Source organism: Nycticebus coucang, chromosome 12 (genome assembly GCF_027406575.1).
Source record: "Nycticebus coucang isolate mNycCou1 chromosome 12, mNycCou1.pri, whole genome shotgun sequence".
Lineage (NCBI taxonomy): Eukaryota > Metazoa > Chordata > Mammalia > Primates > Lorisidae > Nycticebus > Nycticebus coucang.
In genome coordinates this window covers 108,224,044-108,241,921 of record NC_069791.1, presented here as the reverse complement: position 1 = coordinate 108,241,921, position 17,878 = coordinate 108,224,044, and the positions used below count along the sequence as shown (strand labels likewise).

The 17,878-nt window shown below is 42.3% G+C and overlaps 1 protein-coding gene across 8 annotated transcripts in view; it reads right to left on the bottom strand.

Moving 5' to 3' along the window:
- CLEC16A (C-type lectin domain containing 16A) overlaps nucleotides 1-17,878 on the bottom strand; it is a 241,250-nt gene that overhangs the window by 167,844 nt on the left and 55,528 nt on the right. For 6 of the 8 annotated variants that reach the window (XM_053554134.1, XM_053554138.1, XM_053554136.1 and 3 more), the window contains one exon: nucleotides 7,063-7,294. In XM_053554134.1, the coding sequence (XP_053410109.1) occupies nucleotides 7,063-7,294 (232 nt within the window). The remainder of the gene's footprint in view (nucleotides 1-7,062; nucleotides 7,295-17,878) is intronic. The other 2 variants (XM_053554135.1, XM_053554141.1) reach the window with 1 other exon arrangement.

Genomic DNA, 17,878 nt, shown 5'->3' with positions numbered 1-17,878 from the left:
GGGGTCTGACTTTTAACCATGAAGAGAACACTAACGTTGGAAAGTCAGCAGTCTGTGACCATCACGGCAAAGCCCATCAGGCTGGGCTCATCAGTGAATGCCAAACTGAAGGGGGGATTTCAGTGAGGCACAGGGTATCTGCATGGTCCCAAAATGTCTATCTTCCCATGGACTCCTTGTTAGTTGTGAAGAGAAAAAAAAAAGTAGTTATACAGAGGAGCAACTGGGCAGCATCTTAATCAGGTGACCAAATGAACATCACCCGGTCAGGACAGAAGGACATCATGTGCCTTCCCATGTGACACCCCGAGAAGGACATGACATCACCCACATTTTAGCCAAGAATGCACAACCTCAGTCTAACATGACACGTCAGACAGAGACAAAATGGGGAACATTTTATTAGAACAAAGGTGAAGGAGGTTCCGTATTCTTTAAAAAAAAGTCAACATCATAAACGAGAAAGCAAGGCTGTGGAAGTGTTCCAAAGTAAAGGAAGCTGGAGACATGACAATTGAAGGTACCATCCAAGCCTGGACTGGCTCTTGCACAGGAGGGAGAAAGTGCTAGAAAGGACATTATTAGGCCGATAAGGACAACTGGAACATGAACAGCAGGAAAGTACTACACAGACGAGACAGTATCCTGCACTGTGGCCACAAATGAGAACACTGACTCTAAGCAAATACACACTGGAGCTTTAGAAGGACATGGGGGTGATGGATGTGGCTTACCTTACTCCTCCCCAAAGTGTGTCTGTATGTGGGAGTTGTGTGTGTATAGAGAGAAAACACAAATAGAAAAGCAAAAGGCATAAAATGTTATAGGGACAGGGTGCAAACCGTTAAAGGGGTAAATGGGTGTGCTTTATACTATTTTTGTTTATGCAACTTTCTGTCAATTAGAAATTACTCCCAAGTAAAAAGTTCAAAAACTTACTACTATAAGCATAAAACCACTATAAGTAGAAATCAATTGTAAAACTATACATTATGAATAAACAAAAAGGTGCCAATGCCTGTAGCATGCATTTAGAAAGGGAGACCAACAAATATCAGGGAGGTATTTAAAGACCTGCCACACCAAATATGCAGCCCCCTGCCCTCCTCCACCTGGAGATAATCACTCCAAATAACAGCTTTCCCATTACATCCTTCAAGGCCCTCTCTGTACTACCTAAAGCCATCTCCATATCCTGCAGTGGGGGACATGATGACCACAGAGAGACTGAGTAGAAGGCTCTGGCCAGGGGGCCCTGGGCTCTTCTCCCTGCACTGCCGGTTTGCTGCATCATGGAAACAAGCACCCTCACAGTCTCGGTTCCCACGCTGGGTGCCACGGCCCCTGATCTCCAATACTCCATCCAGCACATAGCCTGCACCTTACTACACAACCCAAATCTCCAGCCTCTGGGAGTCAAGTAACATGCTCATAATCCCGCAGCCTGTGATGCTGCAAAACTGGGATCAGGAACCCAAATCTCCAAATCTTCTTGCTTCAGGGGGACCCACCCAGGCCCTCCATAGCTTCTATCATTTCTGCAAAGGCCTCAAAGGTGGGAAAGGATTCGTCCACCCATGTTCATAGCAACACTATTCACAACAGCCGAAAAGTGGAAGCAATCCAAGTGCCAACAACAGAGGAATGGATAGAAAAATACGGTCTATCCATATTGGAATTATGGAATTATTATTCAGCCTTAAAAAAGAAGGAAAGTCTGTTACATGTTACACCATGGAGGAGCCCTCCCTCATGTTCAGGGAGCTGAGCCAGGCACAAAAAGAAATGCTGTATAACTCCACTTAAATAAGGTACCTAGAGTCAAATCCATGAAGACAGAAAGTAGACTGGGAGTTAGAGGAGAGGAGGGAATGGAGAGTTGTTTAGTGGGCAGAGCTTCAGTTCTGCAAGATAAAAGAGATGGATGGTGGGTGGTGCCTGTGGCTCAAAGGAGTAGGGCACCAGCCCGATAGGCCAGAGTGGCAGGTTCAAGCCCAGCCCCGGCCAAAAACTGCAAAAAAAAAAAAAGAGATGGATGGTGATGATGGGCGTACAGCAGTATGAAGTACTTAACACTTCTGAACTGTGCACTTAAAAATGGTTCAGATGGTAATTTTGCATGATTTGTATTTTACCCAATTTTTTTTTTTTTTTGAAGGCAGAAAAGGCCACATCTTCCTACGTGTCCAGGCAGTGGCTACGCTGAGAAGAGCTGGTGCAGGCCACAAGAGGCCTGAGGACCGTTGGGCCCAAAGTCGTCACCTTCTACCTCTTGATATGGCAATATTGAGCTTCCCCAATGTTCTGATTTTTCAACTAACAGTAACAATTCATCAGCTTGCCTGGGATAATGTCCATTCTAATCTGATTAATATTTGGTAAGTGAAGTGCTTTTCAGGGAAATGGCAGGCATGACCTCTGAATAGTCTTTGACTTTACAATTTCAAGGATTTTCTGAATTGCCCTCTATGTTCCATATTCCAGCAATCAGCAAGGACAGATGATACAAAGAGGGGAAAAGGAGAATAAAAAGGCCTTCAAAAGGCTAAGGGAAGGAGGTAAGAGGACACTGTTGCTGGTTCCCTTGGAAATAAGGGCAGGCCTGCATGCTATTGGCTGGCTTTGGAGCCAAATATCAAGAAGTAAACTGCCTCTGGCAATGACAGAGAGTGTGTGCGGGCTGAGTATTGGGGATGTCCCTTCCTTTGTTTTTTATTATCTTCTACCTGGACAGCAAGAGACTGAATTCAGAATGGTTTTCCCGGAAGTTGCTCTTCAGAGGATTTGTCCTAATTCACCGTCAATCTTCCTTCCTATCCTAGTTAAGCCCATTTGAAAAGCTGGCAGCCCCACATCTCTCTACAGTGCCTAAGCCTGCCAATCGTTCTCCTCCCTCTCTTTCCATGATTTCACACACTCACACATTTATATATTATAGGAATCAACAGAGAATGGGCCCCCTAGAAACTCACCAGGGTGCCCAAACACAGTCTACCCCACCCCATGCCTTACTCTACCCTCCACAGTTCCCATTCTCTGCTCCCATGTCACATGCTGAACACTGCAGCACTGACATCCTCACTTGTGACATCCTGAGGGTCGGGCATTTGGACACTCACTCTACAGGTAGAGAAGCACAGAAAGAACCATGAATTCCCCAGAGTCACATGGCTGCGACTGGGATTCAGGTCCAGTCCCCAGTCAGTCTCTGGTTTGCTCCAATCAGAACACTGCAGGTGTGGGTCTGGCTTTGGTTTTATAAGAAGAGCTGGAAATGAGGCCAGGTTACATTTTGTTTCAAAAGAGATTTAAAAAAAAAAGCAGCAATGCTGGGGCTCTCAAATCTCAGGTACTTCTCAAATCCCAATTAAAGTTAGTCCTGCCCCTCTATGCCCTTGCTAGAATTCCAAGAAAGGAACAGGCTTTGAAAGTCAGGCTATACAATTAATGCCTTTTTCCATAGGCAAAAAGTAATAGTCCAGCCCTATTTTTCAAAGAGTTCAAACAATTCAATCTTGTCTTAGATCTACTTATTAAGTTACTGCTCTAAGTAAATACAAAAAGAGATGACTGTCCTTCCAGTCTGAAGGACAAGCTAAGAAATGAGCACGCTTGTTTCACTATAGGGACAACACCATCCCTCCTCTTCCTTTCGGTATTTAATCTAAAAATTTAGGGGTCCTGTGATTTCTTGGTTTCAGAATGAGTGGCTTATCACTTGGGACCCAAGGCAGAACAAATTTCTTTGCAAACTGGGGATGGGAGTGGAGGGTCTGTGTGCACATTCATCTCACACAGTTTCCTTGTCTGGGCTTCAGTGTGGAGGAGGTGTGAATTCTGGGTGCATTTGAAAAAAAAACACATTAATGCCACATTCAAATCAGGTCACAGCAAAACTGTGCCTTGTGACCACATGCCATTTTTATGCCTGTGTCTTACCCATCTTTTTAAGTAAAGATTTCACTACTAAACTAGGGGTGGCAGGTTATGCAGCAGGGAACCAGTGCCAGCATTTCTTTCCTTAAGAGGTACCTGTGTCTGCTTGTTACAAGTACGCTGTTAACAAGCCTCTAGATTTAGGGATACCAAAAGGCGCTTGCTAGAGAAAAAATAAAATGAAGAAGAAAACAGCCACATGTCTACCTCAAATTAGGAAGGGAGAAGATGGCCCTGAGTCAGATGGGGAATACCCAGAAACAGTGTGGCTTTCTGGGGAGAATCTGTTATCTCTGCGGGCCTAGCATCCATGCCTCCACTTCAGATAAACACGTGGGGTAGCCACCATGGGGTAGACTCATCACTCAGGCTAGAATGTCTTTGGAGGGTGGGGGTTGGGAGAGGACCCAAGCCAGGCCCACAGGCTCCACATGCATCAGCCCCAGCGCTTTAGCTGCAGCCACTGGTTGGAGAGGTTTTCTGTCCACTGGGTGGCTAAGCTGGCAGGATGCAAGCTTATAGCTGCACCTGGGTCCAGTCCCACCCAAGCTTCGCAAGAACATACGGACACTTTTTGCTTAAGCCACTCTGAGTTGAATTTCTAAATCTTGCGACCACAAGACCAACCAATGCACTTTCATTAAAAAAAAAAGTCATCACACGAATTATATTTTCTATAATCATAGTTTCCAGATGGGGAAAATGAGGTCCAGCATTTAAGGACACCATCGATCAACCATCCGAGGCATATAATAAACCTGGATGCTGAGACAGATCCCATCTACACTATTTCCCTGGTTTACAACACGAATGAGAAAATGTGCCAATGCCCTTCTAAGTCACAGGAATTAACCGCTGCGCGGTTTACCCAAACACAGACATAATCTAGGGAGAAAATACACACCAACCATACCTTCAAACATGAGAATAATTAAGTGAGAAATATACAATTAAAAAATCTCCAGAATACAACTGCTGTTGCCCAGCAGGACTGGTCCGTAAATGTTTATTTCTTTACGGTGAGCGGAGAAGGAAGACGGCAGGCCCATCATACCAAAAATGATTAATATATTCAAATTAGGAAGGCATCAAAACTGCCAAGAGGGTCACTGAAGAGCCACACTTGACCAAGCTCTGAAGTTACCACCAACTGTCTCAGCAAGGCTTCTGGGGAGATTCCTGGGTCCCATCTGGCACAATCAGGCTGAGTAACTCCTTGGGAACCATGCTTTTGCTGGCTGATGACAATTCCTCCCCCATGCCCTGCACAGGGCACCTGGGCTCAGCATGCAGGAGCCTCCACTCCACTACAAGCAGCCCACGCTGAAATGGTGGCCTTCCCGAGCTGGCCTGAAGCCCCTGTACTCTGGGACTGGGCCACCCAGCTGACTAATTTGATTGTGATTTCGGGCCCAAGCCTGCCCTGTCCACACCACTGTTAGTCATGGCTAAGGCCTTGTTAGAGAGCATCCCTTAAAAGGACTGGAACAAAAGAGGTAGCATCTTTCCAAAACAAAATTGAAAGAACACAGTGTACAAAATGAGGTAAAGATGTCCATTTTCCCCCAGTGTGGCTATACGACAGCTAGGTCTACATTAAGGCAGACCTTTTTCTATGTATTAACCACTACAAGAAAAAATTGAAATCACCCAAATAACTAAGTAGGTACGCTTGCCTTGTGTTTTTTCCTCACTCCCCACCAAAGTGTTATTTGTTGGCAAAGGTTTCCCAGGCCAAAAAAGAATTCTTAAACCAAAATGTTCACTATGAACACTGAACACAAACGAAAGCAGGCTGGAGATCTCAACCTTTAAAAAGAGGACTAGTTGGCACCAGAGAGATATCTTGATTATACTTACCAAAATATGATCGTTGCATTCACTGATAAATGCCAAGAAAATCATGATGGGGCAGTGGGGTGGGGGTGGAGACATGTTCTGGCTGCAGAACTGCAGGCAACTCCCAAAGGTGAATGAGTTCCTGCTCACTGATCCAGTGAGTGGCTCTGTTAGGGCTTTAGATGTCCTGGCCTGGGGGCTCACACAGTCCCTGCTGACAGGGCTGGCTGGGTAGAGGTGGCTTCAAAGCAGCCACTGCAAGCCCAGGAGAATGGCTCATGGGAAGCTCTCCCTGCATCCACAGCAAACTGCACCCCAGGCTGCTGAGAAGAGGCTGAGTTCACCCCAGGCAGTATGGCTGGACCTTTCCTCCAGTGAGCAAAGCCCCTGCCCCACCTCTACCAAGTATCAAACTCCCCATCATCTCTCCCCAGCCCCCATGCCCAGGGCCACAGCCAGAGGCCCCATCTGTGTGGCCGTGAGCCTGGCCCATGACATAAGCAACTAGACAGTTCAAGTTTGCTTAATCCCAGAGGAAATGCTCTTCAGTTCAAGGTTTTAGCTTTTAAACAAGAGGGAGGTAGAAAATCAACCAGAATCATTCCCAAGGGCAAAAAGAGGAATGATTCTGCTTATTGAACATATATGTACCACATACAAGTGGGCCTCATTATAAACACAGGATTTTTAAAAAAATATTACTGTAAGAGTCAAAGGAATTACATCAGATCACCTGATTCCCCCCCCAAACATACTCGATCTCACTCAACACAAACCCCCTTTCTTTCTTTAGGACGCTGAATACAACTCATAATCCTGGAGTGTCAGGAATAATTACAACAGCAGTAAGGATGAAGAGGACGATAGTAACAGTGATCGTAGGAGCAGCAACAAACAAGACCCGGCACTTAACGTGGGCCAGGCACTGTTCTGAGCACATTACACATATTTATTCACTTAACTCCAGTAATGACACACAAAGTAGGTATTATTTATTATCCTCTTTTTACAGATGAGGAAACCTAGGCACAGGGTTACGAGTATGAAGCCTTCGGGCCATTGGATGAGGGCATGACTAGTACCAGATCTGTGTGGGACAAACAGCCCACAGCTGCATCCAAATGGCTGGTTGTCTAGAATGAGGTACGCCAGTATCAGGAATGAACAGAGGCACCAACTGGACACACATGAGGGGCCAGGAGTTAGGGAGGGAGCACACAGACAGCAGCCTCACTCCTGGGCAGGTTGGCAACATGGGAGCAGGGCAGTGTACATGAATTCACTCACCTTCATTCTCCCCACTTGTCTTGACGCCTTTGGAACCACCCTCTGTACCTTTAGCCTTCTCGGCATCTTCCTGGGCATCCTCAGCAGGCCCTTTCTCCTCATCTTCTTCTTCCCCAACATTTTTGTAGTTCGGTCTCTTCTGCACCCGCCTCTTGCCCTTGTGCTTATTCATCTCAAGGGACCGCTCTAGCGTCTCAGTGGGTTTAATGAAGCACCGAATGCTGGGCTTAGCCTAGGGAAGTCGAACAAAGACAATGGGTGAATCTGAGCGCTGGACTATCCTAAGAAATAATCCCCGAAACATTAAGTGCTACTTCCTAATCTATTATTATGCCTACTATCAATACCACATTATCAAATAATCAAAACAATGACGCCCAGTAACATTTATTGCCCACAGTCCTAAGTCAGAAATGCTGCACTTTACTAATACAGTCCTATGCTCCCCATGTGTCAGTTGTTTGCATAAGAAAAACACTTTTGATTAACATTTTTATGGTACTAAGTGCCAGATGTTGCCCCGAGTGCCCAGACTATATTATCTCATTTAAACATTGCAGCAACCCCATGAGATACTACTGTGTCATCCTCAATTTCCTGATAAAGAAAGGAAAGCTCAGAGACATTAAATGATCTATCTGCCCAAGGTCACACAGACAGGAGGTGACAGAGCTGGGATTCAAAACCACATACTATGTCTTAGCTACAACACATTGATGTTATTGTTAATTTGAACTTTAAAAAGAAACCATGTATGACTACAGGAAATGGAACACACATGTGCCTTGTTATTATAAAAATAAATAACTAAAAAGAAAAAACAAGGTATACTGGGTGTAGTCAATGCTGGCTCTCTTTAGAAAGGGAGGCTGGCAAGTATCAGCAATGAGTCAAAGATCAGCTCGCCCCAAAGGAAGAAGATTTTCCCCAGAAAAGTCAGAGTCTTCAAAGGGAAATTTTTAAAAGCCTATGTCACCTGTTCCTGTCTCGTGTTGCTGTATCTCAGTCTTCATAACAACCATGATATATAGGAATTATTAGTCTCATTTTACAGTTGAGAAAATAGAGGCATAGAAGGGATAAGTCCAACGTTACAGGTCAGAATTCCTGTAAGAATTCCTGCAGGTCAGAATTTGAACTGGAGCCTGCCCATCTCCAAAGCCCAAGCTTTTCCTAAAATAATAGTGTTTCACTAGGACTCAAGCTCAGCTCCATATTTAGTATTCTTTAAAGAGTATTTATATATACCTGCAAATGGACCAGGTCTAGAACAGAGCAAAAGGCAAAAAAAACTGATTTGTTTGGGGCAGGATTTTGATGAAAGTGTTTTTCTCTTTCCAGAGTATGGACAATGTTCAGACATAATTTGTCATAAAAAAAAGTTTTAAAATATACTTTTCCATTATCTTGATATGGATTATCCATCTTCTGATTTTACCCAAACAACCACCAATTATACTGTGGGGTCCGCCGTACCTTACCAATAAGTGGAATGTACTCAAGGAACACAGATTAATTTCAATAACGCTCAAAACAAAACTCAATTGAAAGCTAAATTAGCATCTAAATCTAAACATTAATTTTTATTTACCCACTTTGGATCATTCAACCACAAAAATGACAGATAAATTCAGCCATGATTCTACTGTCTAGGAAACCCAGATTGTGTATTACAGACGTCAACAACCAAGAGCCCAGAGGTAGAAGCCTTCTGAGTATACACGACTTGACAGATGGCATCCATCAAAGCACACTTAGGCGCTGTGCTATGTGAGCAAATGCAGCCCTGTGCAAGCTCCTCCTCTTCTCTTAAAGGACCTGAGCCTGGGTTAGGCTCCCAAAATAAGGTGACTCACATCTTCTCATCATCACCTACTCCCAGGGAATTTTAGACCATGCTACACAGCAATCGAAACATTTGAAACAGAAAATCAAGGCCAAACACAGAGCAAATCCATCCTAGTTAGAAGTTATGAGAAGAAATTCACACAAATAGGAAAAAAACCCTCCTGAAGCTCGAGATCAGCGGTTCTCAACCTGGGGGTTGCGACCCACAGGAACAGTATTAAAGGGCTGAAGCATTAGGAAGATTGAGAACCACTGCTTCAGATGAACTTTGAGGTACAGAACAATTGGCAGAATTTCGGAAAGTGAAACAAGTGCTTGGGGCCTGGGGCCAGCCAGTGTGATCTGACCCCCAGCCCAGTTGGACCTTTCATGGGCTGTGGGGCCTCTCTGAGCCTTAGGTTCCTTGTCTAAAACAAAGTGAGGGTAATTCTGCCCTCTTAGAACCAAAAGAAATTATGGATACAAAGCACCTTTAGAACCTAGTGAAACAACAAGCATTCTGTTACAACTGTTCATCTTCTTTTCTCTACCTGTTTCCAAAAAAGAAAGAAAGACAGAAAGAAAAATTAACTGTAAAATGAATTTAAAAACTTTCCAAAGGGATCTGCTTTTCTCAATGATCAGGTGTTTGGCGGGGAGGCATACTTACTGGGAATTTTCAAACCTTTAAAATGTAACCGTCCAGTAAACAGCTGGAAATAACCTAAATGTCCATTGACAGGAGAGTGGTTAGATAAGTACGGGCTGTTTGTGCACACACAGAGAATCCATATAGATGTTAAAAAGACTGAGGTCTTTTTATTCCCAAGCATAGTGATGCAGACACAGCACCAGGATGAAAAAAGGAGAACAGATCACACAGTAGGTCCCTTTCAGATAAAGCTTTTCAAAGACTTTTCCTGGAAAGATGTGTAGGAATTGGCATTTCATTTTTGAGGAACCAAAACAAGTAGGGACACTGCATATGTACCCACATGAGCACATTCATGGTTTTCATTTTTTCCCTTCCATTTGGTTTAAAATTTCTAATCATATGCACCTGTTAACATTAGGTAACTAATTGAACAGGGGTCATTTGGACATTTGGGGTAAAAAATTGAACAGGGGTCATTTGGACACTGGGGTTATGGACTACTTTCGCTTCCTTTTATATTTAAAAAAAACCTGATTTTTTTTTTTTCCTCAATGTTAACAACATCAAACACCACCATTAGCTCAGAGAAGCTCTTAGATTAGCTGGGAAGTGGGTAGAGATTTGTGACCATTCCTGCTACTCCAATCATAATCCTTCTGGCTGTCAGCCTCTCAAGAATCTTACTGTTATACTGGATGTTCTGACATGTTCCAGACCGAAGACCCTCAGGAGAAGCATCTCTTTCCTTTTTCTCCCCACTGTGCTCTCAATACTAACCCACAGGGCCTAGAGCAGGGCAGGGGCTCCAGTGACTTCAAGGTTGCAGGAGTGAGTGCCTGCAGGAGACAGCATCCAAAGTAAAAGACACAACAGAAAAAGAAGGAAAAGCCCACTTTAGAATAAAAAATCTGAAGGCCATTGGGTTTATTTTTAATTTATTATTAAATCATAGCTATGTACATTAATGTGATCATGGGGTACCATACATTGGTTTTATAGACCATTAGACATATTTTCATCACACTGGTTAACACAGCCTTTCTGGCATTTTCTTAATTATTGTGTTAAGACATTTATATTCTACATTTAGTAAGTTTCACATGTACCCTTGTAAGATGCACCGTAGGTGTGATCCCACTAATCACCCTCCCCCCGCCCATCCACCCCTCCCTTCATCTCCCCCATATTCTTAGGTTATAACTGGGTTATAGCTTTCATATGAAAGTCATAAATTAGTTTCATAGTAGGGCTGAGTATATTGGATACTTTTTCTTCCATTCTTGAGATACTTTACTAAGAAGAATATGTTCCAGCTCCATCCATGTAAACATGAAAGAGGTAAAGTCTCCATCTTTCTTTAAGGCTGCATAATACTCCATGGTGTACATATACCACAATTTATTAATCCATTTGTGGATCGATGGGCACTTGGGCTTTTTCCATAACTTAGCAATAATGAATTGGGCTACAATAAACATTCTGGTACAAATATCTTTGTTATGATGTGATTTTTGATCTTCTGGGTATATACCTAGTAGAGGAATTATAGGATTGAATGGCAGGTTTTTAGATCTATTTTTAGATCTCTAAGTGTTCTCCAAACATCTTTCCGAAAGGAATGTATTAATTTGCATTCCCACCAGCTGTGTAGAAGTGTGCCCTTTTCTCCACATGCACGCCAACATCTCTGGTCTTGGGATTTTGTGATATGGGCTAATCTTACTGGAGTTAGATGATATCTCAAAGTAGTTTTGATTTGCATTTCTCTGATGATTAAAGATGATGAGCATTTTTTCATATGTCTGTGGGCCATGCGCCTGTCTTCTTCAGAGAAGCTTCTCTTCAAGTCCCTTGCCCAGCCTGAGATGGGATCACTTGTTCTTTTCTTGCTTATACGTTTGAGTTCTCTGTGGATTCTGGTTATTAAACCTTTGTCGGAGACATAACATGCAAATATCTTCCCCCATTCTGAGGAATATACTGTCTGCTTGCGTTACTTACTGTGTTCTTGGCTGTGCAGAAGCTTTTTAGTTTGATCAGGTCCCAGTAGTGTATTTTTGAAGCTGCTTCAATTGCCCGGGGGGTCCTCCTCATAAAATACTTGCCCAGACCAATTTCTTCAAGGGTTTTCCCTGCACTCTCTTCTAGTATTTTTATAGTTTCATGTCTTAAGTTTAAATCTTTAATCTAGTGAGAGTCTATCTTAGTTAATGGTGAAAGGTGTGGGTCCAGTTTCAGTCTTCTACAGGTCGCCAGCCAGTTCACCCAGCACCATTTGTTAAATAGGGAATCTTCTCCCCATTGAATGTTTTTAATCGGCTTGTCAAAGATCAAATAACGGTAAGTAGCTGGGTTCATCTCTTGGTTCTCTATTCTGTTCCATACATCTACCTCTCTGTTTTTGTGCCAGTACCATGCTGTTTTGATCACTATCGATTTGTAGTAAAGTCTGAGGTCTGGTAGCATGATTCCTCCTGCTTTGTTTTTATTTCTGAGTAATGTCTTGTCTATTCGAGGTTTTTTCTGATTCCATATAAACGAAGTATTATTTTTTCAAGATCTTTAAAGTATGACAGTGGAGCTTTTTTTTTTTTTTTTTTTTTTTGAGACAGAGCCTCAAGCTGTTACCCTGGGTAGAGTGTCGTGGCATCACAGCTCACAGCAACCTCCAACTCCTGGGCTCAAGAGATTCTCCTGCCTCTGCCTCCCAAGTAGCTGTGACTACAGGCGCGCGCCACAATGCCTGGCTATTTTTTTTTTTTGTTGTTGCAGCCATGATTGTTGTTTGGCGGGCCCAGGCTGGATTCAAACCTGCCAGCTCAGGTGCATGTGGCTGGCACCTTAGCCGCTTGAGCCACAGGCGCCAAGCCAACAGTGGAGCTTTAATAGGGATTGCATTAAAATTGTATATTGCTTTGGGTACTATGGACGTTTTAACAATGTTGATTCTTCCCAGCCATGAGCATGGTATGTTTTTCCATTTGTTAACATTTTCAGCTATTTCTTTTCTTAGAGTTTCATAGTTCTCTTTATAGAGATCTTTCACGTCCTTTGTTAGATAAACTCCCAAATATTTCATCTTCTTTGGCACTACTGTGAATGGAATAGAGTCCTTGACTGTTTTTTCAGCTTGACTATTGTTGATATATATAAAGGCTACCAATTTATGGATGTTGATTTTGTAACCTGAGAAGCTGCTGTATTCCTTGGTCACTTCTAAGAGTTTTGTAGTAGAATCCCTGGTGTTTTCCAGATATACAATCATATCATCTTCAAAGAGTGAAAGTTTGATCTCTTCTGACCCTTTTTGGATACCCTTGATCCTCTTTTCTTCCCTAATTGCGATGGCTAAACTTCCATTACAATGTTAAAGAGCAGTGGAGACAATGGGCAGCCTTGCCTGGTTCCTGATCTGAGTGGAAATGATTTTAATTTAACTCTATTCCATACGATATTGGCTGTGGGTTTGCTGTAGATGGCCTCTATCAGTTTAAGAAATGTCCCTTCTATACTAATTTTCTTAAAGTGCTCTGATCATGCAGGGATGCTGGATATTATCAAAAGCTTTTTCTGCATCAATTGAGAGAATCATATGGTCTTTGTTTTTTAATTTGTTTATGTGCTGAATTGTATTAATAGGTTTACGTATATTGAACCAGCCTTGAGACCCTGGGATAAAACCGACTTGGTCATGATGTATAATTTGATGTGTTGCTGGATTCTGTTTGTTAGGATTTTGTTGAATATTTTTGCATTAATATTCATTAGTGATATTGGTCTATAATTTTTTTTCTTATTGCGTCTTTTCCTGGTTTGGGGATCAGGGTGATGTTTGCTTCATAGATGTGTTGGGTAGTATTCCTTCTTTTTCTATATTTTGGAACAGGTTGAGTAATATAGATACTAGTTCCTCTTTAAAGGTTTGGTAGAAGTCCGTTGGGTTTATCTTCACATAAAGAAAGTATACAACGCATATTCCAGAGAAAAGTATTCTGTAAACAAAGTCTACATTTCCCAAATGCCATAAGTTCAGGATTTTCCAGGGCTAAGCTCCCAGTGCCCTCCTCATCAGCTGTAGTGCTTCTGCCAGGCACCAGACCAGAAAACTCTCAGGGCTGGACACTGGGCTGGCTTTCATAGTCAAGATCAGCTGAGGGCCAGCAATGGGATCCCAGGGGTGCCTCCCAGGCCTACCTACTCCCTAAAGGGTCTGCACCTGCCTGCTCATCCATGAAGTCGTCTATCAACCCTTCACTCCTCCACCTAAGGCTTTGGTCCTTGCTTTTTAAGAAGCCAGTACTCCAGGGAAGGCAACTCCCCCGGGGTTAGCAATGACTAAGACTTCTCAGGGTCTGAGGGGATTGGAATACAGGCTCTGCAAGGGCAGTAACAAGGGTCAGGAGAGAGGAGAGAAATAAGCAAGGGCCAGTGCCTGAGTGAGGGAAATGAGGTACATCTCTGAGGAGACAGACATCAAACAGGGTGCTCTCCAGTGGGTCTGGGAGCGCCAGCTTAGAGGGGCCTGGACACAGAGCTGCATGTGAGAAAGCAAGCTGTAAGCAGTCAGTCAGTTTTTGATTAAAAAACCCCAAAACTATAGAACTGAAACATGCATATATGCGCATATCATGTATTCCTGCATTGATATTTACATGAGAATACAAAGAGAAAGATATGGAAGGATACATAAACTGAAAACAGTGGTTCCCTCTGAGGAAGACACTGAGGTTGGGGAACTTTCACTTTCTGCTCTATCTGCTTCTCTATCACTTGGTTGTTTTGCCCCCAAGAAAGTATTGCCAGTGTCATTTAAATGTAAAATAATACCTTTAAGAACGTATTTAATGTCATTGAACTGTACACTTAGAAATAAGTTAAGATGGTAAATGTTATGTTTATTTCACCACAACGAAAAACCAACCTCAGAACTTTAAAAAGGTCCCTTTTGAAGTAAAAATGGTGACTACCAGGAGTGGGTTAGTATGAGGGAGTTGGTGATAGACTGGGGAGGGGCTGTGTGGGATGCTAGGAGTGTTTTCTGTCTTCACCAAATTATACATGCGTAGTATAATCATGTACAAGATTCTCAAGCACTATATCTATGATTGCAACACTTTTATGTTCTTTATTTATGCTAGCCCTCAGTTTAAAACAATTGTTGTTTCTCAGCATGTTGCTGGAAAATTCTTGTCTTGATCTTCCTGAAGAAAAAAGTACAGTTGGGGGAGGTCAGATCAAGGGAGGGTGAATGGTGGGATCACATCCATGATGCATAATGCAAGGATACATGTCAGATCTATTAGAATAGAGTATAAATGTCTTAACACAATAATTAAGTAAATGAGATGAGGTATATATTAACCAGTGTGATGTAAGCGTTCCTAATTCTATATGAAATCAGCACATTGTACCCCATAAATGCGTTAATGTATACATGATCTATGCATTTACGATTTAATAGAAAATAAAAATAAAAATAGGAAAAAAATACATTTTCTATGTAAAGAAGCATATAAAAATAATTATGAAGGTAGATTAAAAATTGTGAAATATAAACTCACGTAGGAATAAACATTGGAACATAGGAATACTATTGATACTTTCTGAGACTACGTGGATTCATTTTATTGTTAAAAGATATAATTGAACACAAAAAGACCAAAACCTTGATAAAAGTTGAGGCAAACATAAGTGTTACTATAAAACTAAAATAAAAATATTTCATAATTTTACAAAAAACCCAAGTTTACCCAGAGGGTTTCCAATAAAGTCAGGTTGTAGTGATGCCCTAAAGGAAAGGTCAGAGTGAGTTAGACACATAGGGAACTGGATTCAGTGGAGCCACCACGGGGCTGACCTGCTCATTCACTGAGCACCCAGGAAGTGCTGGGTAAGAGCAAGTGCCCCAGCCACGCCCCTCCTGCCCTCAGTGCAGCAGGGGATGGGACTCCCATTGTATGCTGTCGTGTACTGCCCTGGCAGCCCAAGAAAATGCTGGGATAAGGGAAGCTTACACAGATGAGATGGGGCGACAGAGGAAGGGCTGCGAGGAACTGGGGAAAAGAAGAAGGTCTTCACAGAGGAGGAAGGCTGGAGAACTGGTGATCAGAGGGGACGGGTGAGGGAAGGAGAGGTCTTGCAGCCCCGGGATTCTGTCTGGATTTGTAGAAGCTATTAAGACAATCAGGCTAAGAAGACTCTTCTGGGTCCCTCAGGCCTAGCTCATTCTGAGGATGCTTCCTCAAACAGTTCTGCTAAGGCATTTGAGAAGTAGGAGAAAGGTTTTCCCCTAAGAAAGGAGGCAGGCCATGATAACTATAAAAACATGCCCAAAGTGTCCCAGACAGACGTGGGGCCACATATCAGATCCACTCGCTGGCTGAGCAACCCAGACCTAATAAGCCCCAGTTTCCTCATCTCCAGAACACAGCCAAGAGCAGTTCACTCACAGGTCACCATGGGGATTGAATAAGATCCTGTAGGCAAAGTGGTTGGCACAAAGGGGCACTGGAGATATCTTTTTAAAAAATAAAACTGGAATAAAATGGGAAAGGGCCACCTTTATTAACCTGAAATGAATTTTAAATGTCCTTTTAATACAAAAAGGTATATATGTGATCCAGCTACACAACCTTTTTTTCAACTGGACAAGTGTCAAAACCCTGTAGATATATAGGGTAAAACAAGATTGGTCAGGAAAAGAGAATTATTCCTGTAACTGGTACTGTGACATAGTATCCTACTGCCATTTTAAAAAAAGATCAATATTCAGTTTATTCAAGTTTGTTTTCATGATGTTTTTATCCCTCTTGATAAAAAAAAAAATTTAGACTTTTGTAATTTGTGTATGCTACTGGAGATATCTTTACTGACTTCAAGCCCCTGGCAAATAGATCACTAGGGTGAAGAAGATGGCAGGGTAGGAGCTGCCTTTTAATAAATAGTCACATTCTTCAAGGGTATCCATATAGGGTCAGAAGAGATCAAACTTTTGCTCTTCGCAGATGATTTGATTGTGTATCTGGAAAACACCAGGGATTCTACTACAAAACTCTTAGAAGTGACCAAGGAATACAGCAGCTTCTCAGGTTACAAAATCAACATTCATACATACTTTATACATACCAACAATAGTCAAGCTGAAAAAACAGTTAAGGACTCTATTCCATTCACAGTAGTACCAAAGAAGATGAAATATTTGGGAGTTTATCTAACAAAGGACGTGAAAGATCTCTATAAAGAGAACTATGAAACTCTAAGAAAAGAAATAGCTGAAAATGTTAACAAATGGAAAAACATACCATGCTCATGGCTGGGAAGAATCAACATTGTTAAAATGTCCATAGTACCCAAAGCAATATACAATTTTAATGCAATCCCTATTAAAGCTCCACTGTCATACTTTAAAGATTTTGAAAAAATAATATTTCGTTTATATGGAATCAGAAAAAACCTCGAATAGACAAGACATTACTCAGAAATAAAAACAAAGCAGGAGAAATCATGCTACCAGACCTCAGACTATACTACAAATCGATAGTGATCAAAACAGCATGGTACTGGCACAAAAACAGAGAGGTAGATGTATGGAACAGAATAGAGAACCAAGAGATGAACCCAGCTACTTAACCGTTATTTGATCTTTGACAAGCCAATTAAAAACATTCAGTGGGCGTTGTGGCGGGCGCCTGTAGTCCCAGCTACTCGGGAGGCTGAGGCAAGAGAATCACGTAAGCCCAAGAGCTAGAGGTTGCTGTGAGCCGTGTGACGCCACAGCACTCTACCAAGGGCGGTACAGTGAGACTCTGTCTCTACAAAAAAAAAAAAAAAACATTCAGTGGGGAAAAGATTCCCTATTTAACAAATGGTGCTGGGTGAACTGGCTGGCAACCTGTAGAAGACTGAAACTGGACCCACACCTTTCACCATTAACTAAGATAGACTCTCACTAGATTAAAGATTTAAACTTAAGACATGAAACTATAAAAATACTAGAAGAGAGTGCAGGGAAAACCCTTGAAGAAATTGGTCTGGGCCAATTAAGGTTATGGGGGGGGAAGCAGAAAGAGGGATGGAGGGAGGGGGGTGGGGCCTTAGTGTGTGTCACACTTTATGGGGGCAAGACATGATTGCAAGAGGGACTTTACCTAACAATTGCAATCAGTGTAACTGGCTTATTGTACCCTCAATGAATCCCCAACAATAAAAAAAAAAAAAAAAAAAAAAGAAATTGGTCTGGGCAAGTATTTTATGAGGAGGACCCCCCGGGCAATTGAAGCAGCTTCAAAAATACACTACTGGGACCTGATCAAACTAAAAAGCTTCTGCACAGCC